A 13,170-nucleotide genomic window follows, 5' to 3' on the forward strand; every position below is an offset into this window, starting at 1 on the left:
CACAGTGGGCAGTGCGGCAAACCAGAGGCCTAGTGCAGTGCAGAGAGTAGGAGATGCTTTGGGGCCATGCCGTAAAGAGGACAATGATAAACTTAGCAGGCCCCTGTCACCTTGCAGTTGGGGAGACACCAAAGAAGCAGTAAAAAGGGCCTGACTTGCAACCCCATTCTCACACAAGAGCAGAGCAGGCAGCCCAATTGCCAAGGTCTCTGGCTAGCCCTCCTCTGGGGCCCATAGTTCAAGAGCAGGTGTACTCACAAGCCAAGCCCAGCAAGAGACAAGACAGCCAGGGAACTGGACAAGGAGAGCGGTGCTCCTGGTTGCCTGAGCAACCACACCCCAACAGAAACCGGGCATGTGTGCAAACGTTTGTGCCTCCTCTCTCCCTCTCCTTCCCCAGTCTGGGCTGTCACTGTGGCAAGCCCACCTGTCTCTCTAGCCATGCTTTTGATGACGACAGTAGTCCTGGCACGGTGGTGGGAGTCTGGAGACAAGTCCTACCAGCGCATTGTCATCTATTACAGTCAAGTCCATATGAGGAAGATCTATGCAGAATGAGGGGTCGGTGATGGTGGCTGTAGGCCTTGGTCCTTGGGGAGGGGTGGCTTCTTAGGTTGTTTGGTGCAGTTGTTTGGTGCACATGAATGGCTTTTCTGTAACTGTATAACCGCAGATTTCCTGTTACTTCAGCCAGGAAGTGGGTAGGGGATGGCAGGGGTCACATCTTTCATTTTTAGGCTCCGCATTGATTGCTGTCATCAGTACCAGCCCGTGGCTTCTGCCCTTTGGACCTCAATTCCCACATCTGTAAAGCTAAAGCTAACTCATTGAAAGAGTTGCAGACAGCCCCTGAGCCTGGCTGTTGGAGAGCCTCACAAAGAAAAGCTGAGCACAGAATCTCTTGGGTGGTTTCTCCTATTTGGAAGCCCACATCAACCCTATAGCTACGCTGCGGGCTGCCACAGGCATAGGACAGAATTCACATATGTTGAGGGTGGGGTGGCTTTCCACCTTGAATATATGGTGTGAGTGAAACCCTCACTCTGGTGGTAAAATGCACCGCCGGGCACAGGCCCACCATGCGCAGAGCTGTCTTCCCACAGGCGACAGGTGGGAGGCCTCTGGAAGCAGTGTTTCTCATTTCCCCAGAGGAAATCTGTGACATCAAATCATTCTGAGGGGAGGGGCCAGGCAGCCTTTCCCACAGGGTGAGAGAAAGCAAGAGCCGGGGTCTTGCAAGCACTGAGAGGTGGCTGTCACCGCATAGCCATTGCTAGTGTCTTACCCGCCTCAACGGCTCTCCTCCCAGGGAACAAATCTCTCCATTATCTCAGATCACCCTACTTATTTTATGAGCACATCCAGACTGAGATTATAGCTCCTTGCTTGTGGCCAGGATGGAACCTCAGTGCCCCACAGCCACAGAACTGCCCAGAGTAGCTCACCAATGGAACTATATTGACCTTTTTTCTTACCTTATAAAACACCACCACTGAAGCCAACCTACCACTTACAGAGTGATGCCTTCCAGAAACTGGATGACAATATTTTCCACCTTATTAGGAAGCTGGATCAACCCTGAGGTTAGAGCCCTGGGGCCCTGGGCCCTGGGCTCTGGTCAAAACTGCTGGGTGGGGGTGGGCTAGGGTGGGGGCAGGTGACCTTGCCCATATTCAGATGAGTAAGTCAGCTGAAGGTTCTGTCTGGTTCCTGCCACTGCCACCAGAACCGGCCTATGGCTTCAGTTCTCTGTACCTCAATTTCCCCAATCTATAAAATGGACTGACCAGTTTACCCATGTGTTATTTAGAGACTGAACAAAACAGTCTGTGAATATGTCATCACATGTCCTTTCTTTTAGAAATCAACTTGTATTTACACACATACACAACTCTACTCTAAATGGCACAGCTGTGCACTCTCAATGTTAACCGAAGCAGAACAACGTATCCTTGTGACCTGCAGGACTTTAAAAAAAAAAAAAAAGGCTCAAATATTTCAGTTTAGGACCACAGTTTCCTATGTAGGCAAATACACAACAATATCCCATTTTTTCTCTCAACATAGACCATCTGCAACTCCCAAAACATTTTCTTGCTCTTAACAGAAGTGGGTAGTGAGTGGTGCCCACACAGGTGAGATAAGAGCCCCCAGAAGAGAGATGTAAGGAGACAGTAACTAGGAGTCAGGAAGGTGGAGGGGAGGGGCAAGCCTGAACTGCAGGAAGCAGGCTGACAGAGAAAGCAGGCAGGGAATTTTCAGGAGTAAAGGAAATGTGAGCTGAGAGCCTGTGGCACAGTAAGGACAGAAAGAGAGGCCTTTTCCCTGCAGTTCCTACTCTACCACCAGCACCAGGTGTCCCTCTCACAATTCCTGCCTCCTAGGAAATTCTTGTTCTTCTGGAAAGGGTCTTGGGCATCCCTGGAAGCTACCTCAGATGTCTCTTCCAGCCCAGGGTGGGCAAACTCCTCTGCTAGGGGAGAAGGTGCTGAGGTTCTAGGGGCCATCTGGTCGACCTCAATGCCTCAGCTTGTGTCTTATACCTCCTTAGCCATCTCCAGTAACCCCAAAACACACAAACAGGCAGGTTAGTTCCAATAACACTTTATTTATTGACAACAAAATTTTAATTTAAAGAACTATTCACGGGTCACAAAATGTTATTTCTTTGAGGTTTTTTTTTTTCTTCAACTATTTAAAAATATAAAACCTATTCTAAAGTCATGGGTTGTGCAAAAACAGGTGGCCCACCAGATCTGGCCCCACACTACAGTTTACAGGCTTATTCTGGTTTTTCAAAGCCAGTTTGTGGACCAGCAGGCCTAGCCTCCAGCTGCACCTGGGAACTTGTTAAGAATACCTTTTTTTCCAGCTCTATAAACCCAAACCCTGGGTTTCACACAATCACCATGACTCATGTGTACCTTAAGTTATAAAAATACTGACACTGGAGGGTCATCTCAGACATTCTAACCTCAAAGGAATGGGGTGTAGCCTGGACGCTGAGCTTTCAAAACTCCCCCTCCACCTCCACTGGTTCTAAGGTACAAATTTTCAAGTACCCAGTGATCTCCCAGGGGATAAGGACTCCTGGCTCTCAGAACATCCGGGCCACTCCTCTATGACAAAAGCATATCACTGTATAAGGATCACTATCAATCACAGAGCCCTCCTAGGACTAGTGTCCACTGCATCCTAGGCTGTGGAGAGCTCCCTGATAGGTTTGGCCTCCCACTCCAGAACAAGCAAAAGATGCCTTGGAGCTGTGTGTACTCATCTCTATAATTTATACTCCCCATCCCCATCTCTAGTACCACTACCCCAGAAGGCAAGGAACACAAGAAGATGGCCTTCTGCCTCAAGGGCAGCCAGTTTCTCCCCCACCCTGGAACTCTGAATCCTCAAGATGATACCATGTCCTCTATTCCCAAGGATTTTGGGGTAAAGGGGACAAAGACAAGCCAACCTTTCAGTAAATCTACTAAGTCCCAAGAACCCACACACCCCAGTAGGCCCTGTCCTCCCCTACCTAGAGTCTCCACTCCCTCAGACCCCAGCTTCTTCTTCTGCCTTTGACGGTCACAGGACCTTGTGTCATCCTGGAAAAATGTGAAGAGGAGCCATACAACACAGTTTGAAGCAACCGGTGCTTTTAGTCAGCCTGACCGGAAGTGCTAAAGACCTTCAGAGTCCTAAGTGAGAGGGCTGGAGGGACATGGAGTAGTCCCTGTGTCCCCTTGGACAGCCACTAACATCACTGTTACATGGACCATCTCCCTGAGTATCTTAACACTGAAGCCATGGAGTGAGCCCGCACCTGAAGATACAACCTTGACTCTCAAGACTGACTTCCCCCACCACGTGACAACCTCTCACCTCCTGGAGACCCTGCCATAAGAATCAGAAACCCAAACCTTGGAAATTCTGGAAAGGCAGACCTAGAAGGTACCCTGAAAAAATCAGCCCTCCTCATCCTTCTTGGAAAATCTGAAGCTCAGGGAAGAGAAAGGAGCTACCTGAAGTGGAGGCAGATGGAGGACAACCCCGATCCCTCCATTTATACCTTCCACATCCTACTCTACCGTGGTGTTCCTTCCTTGGTGCCCCCACAGCTGGGGTCGGGGTGGGGAAGAGCAGAGCTCTACAGCGCTTAGAAGGTTGGAAACCAAAAAGGGTTAGGCCCTTAGGTACAGACAGCTCTTAGCTTTTGGCCAAGAACAGCATTATGGTACCCTGACCATCCTTTAACTGCTCTTGTGCCCAGCCCAGGGCCTGTGGAGACCACAGTGGGCAGCTGTGCAACTAGTTCCTTCCCAGCCTAGAACAATATAGAAAACAGCTATGATTGAACTGAGCCATACTGATGCCAGGAGCTGAACTAATAACTGTGATTCTCTGATTCTCCCTGACACACAAACCACTGAGGAATTCAGACACCTGCCCCCACCCCCTGCCCTTATAAGCTTCCCAAAAGGCCTCTCCCCCAATACAGCCTGTTGCTGGAGAGACCACATGGACTTGGGAGCAATCAGAACTAGGGCTGAATTTCTCCTCTGTGTGACCCTGAGTCTCAGTTTTTTTACCTGTAAAATGGGGGTGCCTGTCTACTAGCGTAGCTGGGAAGAAAAAAGGGAAAGTGTAAAAAGGACCTTGGGTGACTACTATGAGCTAGCTGCCCCACCAATGGGCTCTTTAACCTCTCCTTCTTCCCCAAGCCTTGGGAAGCCTGCTTTTCCACAGAAGGAAACAGGAGAGTAGCTCCTGGAATGTGGCAAGGCGCCTTGGAACTGAACCCTGCCTTCCAGCCCTTCTTTAATTAGCTCTCAACTAAAAATAACTACCCCCCACTCCCTGTGAAGCTGCACACCTCCTTTCTGGCCTGGCACTAGGGTGTGCAAGAGTCACTCTTGGGGCGACAACCAGCCTGAGACAACCCACAACATGGGGGGGGGGAGTATGCTGGATAGGAGGTCTTATTGAAGGGGACACAGAAGCAGATGTGGTCTTCTGACAGGCCATTCTGATAGCCCCAAGTGGCCCTGTGGCTCCTGCACTCCCCCAGACTTCCTGCATCTGGACAGGGGGCACCTAAGGAGTCTTACCCAGCCTTGGCAGGGTCTGCTCAGGGGAGGGCTGGGAGACACAGGCAGCTCCTCTGAAACCATAGGCGTGCCTACTGCCATGCCTACCCAATGATCTGTCCATCCACAGCCCAGTCTGTCCCAGCCAGGAGGCTAGCCATCACTTGCAGCTCTGGAGCCGGGTCCTATGATGCTTCTCCTCTGTCAGCAGGGGAATGAAGGTATCACTGTGTGAGAGCTTCAGCCGGCTGCCCCAGCTTGGCCCCTCCCTGGCAGCAGGCTCTGGGGGCAGGGTATCCAGGTCACTTCGAGAGCCCCCGGGTTTGCCTTCTGCGCTGTTGGAGTTGAGCTCCATCAGCTCCAGCTCATGTTTGGCTGCCGTCTCCAGGACCCGCTGTTTGTTGTAGTACCTGACAAAGTTGTTGATAATGGGGTGAATGGGGAGGGCGATGGCAATTACCCCACACAAGAAGCTGATGGCCGCGTTGAGCTTGCCCAGGGTGGTCTTGGGGTAGATGTCACCATAGCCCACTGTGGTCATGGTGATTATGGCCCACCAGAAGGACTGGGGAATGCTCTTGAACAGAGTTTCAGGGTGACTCTGCTCCATGGTGTAGCCTAGTGCGGAAAAGACAAAGATGCCCACAGCCAGGTACATAAGCAATAGCCCCAGTTCCTTAAAACTGCGCTTGAGAGCATAGGTGAGGGTCTGCAGCCCCGAGGAGTGGCGGGCCAGCTTGAAGATGCGAGCGATGCGCATGATCCTCAGGGCCTGCACAGCCTGCTGCACGTTGGTCAGCTCCATCATTCGTGCGCCCAGGTGCGTGAGTGTGAGACTCACATAAAAGGGGAGAATGGCCAGCACGTCCACGATGTTCATGAAGGACAGGGCAAAGTGCAGCTTGTTGGGCGACGAGAAGAGGCGCAGCAGGTACTCCAGCGTGAACCAACCGATGCAAGCAGTCTCTACGTTCTCCAGCGTCGGGTGTTCCACGCGGTTGCCCTCTGCATCCACCACCTGCAGCTCGGGTATGGTGCCCATACACATGACCACTGAGGAGACAAGGATGAGCAGGAAAGACAGAACTGCCACTACCCGCGCGGGGCACGAAGACTCAGGCTTCTCTAGGAACTTCCAGACGCACTTCTGGCAGCGGCGCCAGCGGCCCTCCGCTGCGTCCACACCCAGGTCGTCCAGGATGAGCTGCACCCTGCGCGCAATCTCCTCCAGCTCCTCCCGTTTTTCGCTCAGATGGCTCTTGCAACAGTCATCCAGGAATTTGAGGTCCACCTTCCAGAAGTCCATCTCGTTCTTGAAGCAGATGGGACAGATGCCTTTCTTCATGTGGACCTCTCCGAAATAGTACACCTCAATGACACACTTGAACGCGTCCGGGTCCCGGTCAAAGTAGAATTCGCGCTTGCCCGGGTCGTAATCGTCGCATAGAGAGAAGATGGTGTCATAGCCCCCGGCTAAGCAGTTGATGAGCTCTGCCAGCCGGGTCTCAGGGTACTGGCTGAGCAGGTCTCCGTAGAGCACCTGCCGCACGCCCCCCACATTCACCACAATCTCAATGTCGTCGCCTGCCGCAGCAGAGTCCTGGCTTCCCGGCTCCGGGAGGCTTTGCTCGGCAGACGGGTCCATGCTCCCCACAGGCGTGCTTGCAAGCCCGGGTTCCATGCGCCCTGCCTCTGCCGCCGCCAATACGAGGCCCTCCGGGACAACAGCCACCTGCCGGAAGAGGCACTCACAGCGGGCGGCAGCAGGCTGGGGCTCGCAGCGAGGGAGCCATGCACCCGATGGCGGGGCTGCGCTCGGGCATCCAGGCGCGCTGGCGGCGGACTCTGCGGTTAGTGGTCTTTGGTTTAGGGACACTCACCCAGGGCTCTGGATATGTCTCTTCAGCTCGATCCAGGACAGGACGAGGCTCTTCTCGCAGGCAGCGTTCTCCTTCCCCAGGCGAGGGTGGGTCAGCCCCAGAGCTGCGCGATCTGGCTATGCAGAGAGCGAACTTGGACTGGCTTTACCGGAGCCCGTTCCGAAACACAATAGGAATTCCAGCCTGACGTCAAACGCTTTGCTACTGTACCCTCTTCTGGTGAGATTTCGCACCACAGGAGCCGCAACTGCCCAGGAACGAGTTAACCCTTGGGCAGACCTGCACAGAAGACCATCACCTCGCCACCAGCACCACCCGCTCAGCCTAAAGACTCAGAGGTTATGTCCTACGGCTTTAAGACCACCCCGGCTCAGGCTGCTAAGTCCCACCAGCGCTGAGCCATACCACTAGGTGAGAGAGGAGAGAGGACGTCTGCCTGTTGCTCACCAAGCCCCTCGAGGGGTAGCTGCACACTCCTTGAGCACATCCCTTCTGTCCTAGGCTTCTGTAGGCACTGGAAGGGTTCCGGACACTCCTGAGCACTGCCTTGTCCCCTACCCTAACAACTTGTCCCAGCCTCCACAATAAAAAGGAAATTGCTGCAGGTCACTGGATAAAAGGGGAGTTGAGTTTAGCCACCCCTTAACCCAAGGTTTTCCTGCCTGCCTAGCTGTTAGCTTTCAGCAGGCCGGCACCAGCACCATTAGCTCCCAGAGCCCTGGATTCCTGTGGCACCTGTGCCCACCATAACCCCCCACTCCCCCACATACACTCTGAGGAAAATCACTTCTTACAGTTGGATCTCTCCCCGCCCCTCCCCCGCCCCCGCCCCCATCTTTCCTAAGCAGAGAGCATAGCTAGTTCAGTTCTTACCACCAGGGTAACCAACCCCGGATCTCTCTATAGCCTGGAATTGGGTTTTAAAACATCAGCTGAGCCCAGATATAGTTCAGTTGGTAGAGTCTTTGCCTAGCACACACAAGGTCCTGAGCTGCTTTCCATCCCACATAAACTGGACTGGAGCCGCTTGTTCTATGATGCCAGCTCTCCTCACTTAGGAACGGGAGGCAAGAAGAAAAGGAGGTCAAGGCTATCCTCTCGCGTTGGAGGCTATCCTAGGCTAAGGATTGGCTCAAAAAAAAAAAAGTTGGAAGATTGAATAGGCTAACAGGACAGTGAAGCTATTCTGTTTGATCGTGTGGTGGCAAACACGTCATTCAGACTTGTCAAAACCCTCGGAAAGCACAAAAGCAAGACGGGGTCCGTAAAGGACACTGTGGGCCATGTAGGTGATGGTGATGCTCTGTCTCTGTGGCTTCCTCAGTTGTAACAAGCATTCCACTCCCACAGGGATGTCCACAGTGGGGGTGCTGGTCATGGGGGAAGCTGTAAGAACAGGGGCCTGGGACATTGCTGTTTTCTACATAATTTTTCTGTGATCCAATGACTGCTGGTTTTAAAAGACTATTAAAATGTGTTCTGTACGCTGGATTTCTTAGACATTCAAGACCATGCCGCTGATGAGTCATGGAACCAGTACAGTGGGCCACTGGCAGTATTTTTCTTTAATGGGACGATATAAAAACCAGATGCAATAGAACACAGTCTTGTTGGAGAACGTCTTAAACCTTTTATTTTACTTCCATTTAGCATCAGTCTATGATATGTTACTCAGAATAGGAAATTGAGGCTGAGAAAGGTTGGATGACGGTAACAGTTAACATTAATGTAAGAGCACTGTGCACCCAGCACTCTACACTAATATAAGAGCACTGTGCACCAGCACTCTTCACTAATACAAGAGCACTGTGCACCAGCACTCTTCACTAATACAAGAGCACTGTGCGCCCAACATGCTACACTAATTCAAGAGCACTGTGCACCAGCACTCTTCACTAATACAAGAGCACTGTGCACCAGCACTCTACTCTAATATAAGAGCACTGTACACCAGCACTCTACACCAATATAAGAGCACTGTGCACCCAGCACTCTGGGTGCTTTACATTTTTTTTAGTTCCTCCAGCAGCTCTCTGAGAAAATAGGATATCAGTAACTGCCACCATCACCCACCACATTTGGAATTCAAACTGCTAGGCTCCAAGGCTATTTCCTTACTGCAGCCATCCCATCATCTCCACACCCTTAGATCCATATTGTCTGTACTCTTCTGGGCCCTCTGCTGTCGTTCGCTGTACTGTCAGGGCCCAGCACAAATGGCATCTAATTCTGAGCTTTATGGGCTTAAAAAGACCCATTATCACTCACATATTCAAATACTTACTGAGGTCCTGTGTACATGCATGCATGCATGCCACACCCACCCTGGGTAAAGAATTCATAATCTACTGGAGACACACACACACACACACATACACACTACACTACACTACATCTGTGAGTGTGTGAGTGTGTGTGTGTGTGTGTGTGTGTGTGTACATGTGTATGTTGTGTAACAATTACAGTTAGGGCAACACATTACAAGAGAGGGATGAAATGCACAGGGCAGTACTTCCCAAGCTCCCTCATAAGCGGTGCTGTCTGGGTGCCAGCTGGTGGGAAGCAGAAGGCGCAAAAGCAAGGTGTTGGGTCTGGGGTCATACCTCAGTTGGCAGAAGGCTTGCCTAGCATGCAGGAAGCCCTGAGTTCCACCCTCAGCAGCGCATAAAAGTTGGATGCCATAGGATCAGGAGTTCTAGGCTATCCTTGGCCTACATAGTGATTTTAAATGTAACCTGTCTCAAAAACAAGCAAAGCCCACAGTGTTCATGGGGATTGGTGCCTGATGGAACTTCAGCCACCACCCCAGGTACTATGACTGTGTGCAGGTGTTTCAAGAACACAGAGGTTTAGCCGGGCATGGTGGCTTTAATCCCAGCACTCGGGAGCAGAGGCAGGCGGATCTCTGTGAGTTCGAGGCCAGCCTGGTCTACAAAGTGAGTCCAGGACAGCCAGGGCTACACAGAGAAAACCTGTCTCAAAAGAAAACAAAAAACAAGAAACCAAACAAACAAACAAACAAAAGAACACACCTCGCCAGCACAGAAGAGGTTAGCTGTTAAAACTATCCTCCAAATTTAATGTACAGTGGTCACAGAATTGTTGTATTCTTACAAACCCCAAGAAAAGGGCACAGGCAGGGCAAATGTAGGTTTGGCCAGGGAGAGCCGAGATCAAGGAAAAAGTGGGAGCCTTCACTGGGGTCTCCACAGGGCAGAATGAAGAACTGAGGTCTGAGGAGCTGGGGTCCTCTGGCAGGCTCAGGAAAGCAGCAGCCTCCCTTGTTTTGGTACCTGGGTCTGGGATGATTTGGAGCAGTTATGGCATGTTGTGAGGATTTGCCAAGGGGGCGGGTGGGACAGGGCCTGGAACTGGAGTGGTCATCCCCACTGGACTAACCCTGCAGGGCCAATTCTCTTCTCAGGCGTTGTGGTCACAGATGTCATAGCAGAGACCTCAGAGGGACACTGCTTGTTGGCTTGCTCTCCATGGCTTCCTCAGCTTGCTTTTTATCCAACCAAGGACCACCTACCTGCTCAGGGGTGGCACCACCCACAAGGCACAGGGCCCTTCCACATCAATCACTAATCAAGAAAATGCCCCTGCAGATGTGCCTACAGGTCAGAGACATTTTCTCAGTTGAGGTTCCTCTTTCCCAGATGACCCTGGCTTGTTGTCAAGTCAACAATAAAACTAACCACCATACTGGGTGAATCTGCTCTCTTTGCAGTGTTTGAAGGCCTGAGGTATGGGCATCAGTCTTACTAATAGGAGGGGTGGGTATTGTGCCAGATTTGGTGGGATCCAGCTGCCTGGCCAGCCTTCAGCTGCCCACTAAACTCAGGTGGTGGCTGACCACTTTCACCTACAATGACCCAGACAGTAGCTACTGGCTACCTGGCTTTTGAGCATTTGAAATGCAGCTAGTGCCAGGGAGGAGCTAAGTGTTTTAGCACCACTTGACCTTAGCAGCTTTATTAAGAAATAACTCACAATACACACAACTGCCTCGTGTGTGTGTGTGTGTGTGTGTGTGTGTGTGTGTGTGTGTGTGTGTCACCATGGAGTCCCAGGAATCTGCTTGTCTCTGCCTCCCTGGAACTGAGAGCACAGGCATGTACCACTATAGAAGGAATTTTGACAAGGGTTTTTGGATTGAACTCAGGTTCTCATGACTGGTCAGCAAGCACTTTACTGATTGAGCCATCCCCCTGCCTCAGCTTCCTCCTTTGCAGTAGACAACGACTCTTAGAATATTCACCAGTTTGTGCACCATCCCCACCAATGAGTTCCACTCATTTTTTTGGTTTTGTTTTGTTTTTGAGACAGGATCTCACTCCATGTAGCTCTGGCTGTCCTTGAACTCATTACATATCCTAGGCTGGCCTTGAACGCATAGAGATGCCTGCCTCTGCCTCTTGAGTTCTGGAATTAAAGGCATACATCACCACACCCATCTCAGCTCATTTTTGTCATCCCAAGAAACAGTCCTGGGGGGGGAGGGGGTAAGGGGGGTGGAGGGGTGGAAGGGTAGAGAGTGGAGGGTAGAGGGGGTAGGGAGTGGGGGTGCTAGAGAGATGGCTCAGCAGTTAAGAGCACTGGCTGATCTCCCAGAGGATATAGGTTCAATACCCAGCACCCACATAGCAGCTCACAACTGCCTGTAAGTCTAGTTCCAGGGAGCCTGGGACCCCCACACAGACATAAATTCAGGCAAAACATCAATGCCCACAAAAATAAATCTTGAAAGCTATTTTATACAAATGGACTCTCATAAGACATGTTTTGTAACAGGTTGGTTCCTTTCACTTAGAATATGTTAAGACATTTGTCAGTTCTCCAGTCCTTTTTATGACTGAGCAGTGACCATTTTACTGAAAAATCACACCTTATTTCCAGCCCTTTGTGGCCAGTGGCCACTGCATTAAGCAGGCCAAGCAAGAGTGGGTATAAGAGGGTGGGACTAGTAAAGATTGACAGTAGTCCAGACAGGAAGGATCCCAGCCCGGGTCCTGGACCAAGCACGCACTTCATACACCTGAGTCCTTGCACCGCAGTGCTGCCCACCTAGCCCGGGGCTTATTATTTCCCACCCTTCAAAGCTCAGTCCTCAGAGTTTGTGCCACCAGCAGGAGGTCTTCTAGGACTATGCTGCTTCCCCATGGTCCCCAATGATGACAACCCCTTCCCTGCACACTCACAGAGCCCCCTCCTGTCCCATATATAGCACAGGGCCTGGACATCCAAAGGGGCTAGGTAGGTGCAGGGAGGGTAAGGCAGGAGAGGTTACTATACAGATTCTTTCTATACAGTTTGGAAAACCATGAGGGTGTTCTTGTCTATGGTGGGCTTTCATTTGCTCTGCTACCCCTCAAAGTGGCATCTGCAGTTTCTAAGGCACGTTGGTGAGAGAGGCTTGTTCTTTGTACATGCGTGGCACCATGGTAAGCCCTACTGAGAGGTGAGAGACACCTGGGTGCTGAGTGGAGTGCGGCCACGCTGGTGAAGGGGCTGCTGTGAGGGCGTGGCTGGTGGGGGTGGGGCTGCTGTGGGCCACAGCTGATGGAGGGGCTGCTACGGGGGCGTGGCTGGTGGGGTTGCTGTGGGGGCGTGGCTGAGGTTGCTGGGGGGCGTGGCTGGTAGAAGAAGGGTTGCTGTGGAGTCACAGGCTAGCCTTCTTTCTAAAAACAGGGTATAGATATTTTCCTTGCAATATGAAAGAAGTAAGGCTAGCAAGAAACCAAACCTGCACACGCCTTCATCTTGCCATCCAGCCACAGAGCTGCACAACTATGGACAGCTGCTGGGGCCAAGACCTTCCCTGACCATCGGCCAAATAGGAGGCCGGAATGGGGCTCCATAGGTGTCAAAAGGGCTCACATGATGCAATCTCATTGAAGGTCACTGTTGCATTGAAAACCCAGAGCAGTCTGAATCCGTTTAGAATTTCCTGAGGGTTACACAGGACAGAAAGGTATGAGCTTTTGGCTAAATCCGGAAAGTCCCTCACTGTGGTACGTTTGGTCCTATATTTGGCTTCTATGGGAATATTGTACATTTCACGGCACCATGCAGGGGGCTAGAGCGAGTGAAGGGACAGCCCACATCTTCTATTAAATACCAGCAGCACATTTGACTCGTGGGCTTGCCATTTAAATAAGGGTGAGAAAAACCCACCATCAAGTTATGGGTCTAGGAAGCAATTGTTT

The 13,170-nt window shown here is 51.4% G+C and overlaps 1 protein-coding gene across 1 annotated transcript; it reads right to left on the bottom strand.

The window, feature by feature from the left end:
* Window positions 1–5,060: 5,060 nt before the first annotated feature.
* Window positions 5,061–7,020, bottom strand: Kcnf1 (potassium voltage-gated channel modifier subfamily F member 1). Its single transcript, XM_051143725.1, has one exon. The coding sequence runs from the start codon at window positions 6,760–6,762 to the stop codon at window positions 5,242–5,244; it is 1,521 nt and encodes a 506-aa protein (XP_050999682.1). The 5' UTR covers window positions 6,763–7,020; the 3' UTR covers window positions 5,061–5,241.
* Between the last annotated feature and the right edge of the window lie 6,150 nt (window positions 7,021–13,170).

This window comes from Acomys russatus, chromosome 1, assembly GCF_903995435.1.
Source record: "Acomys russatus chromosome 1, mAcoRus1.1, whole genome shotgun sequence".
NCBI lineage: Eukaryota > Metazoa > Chordata > Mammalia > Rodentia > Muridae > Acomys > Acomys russatus.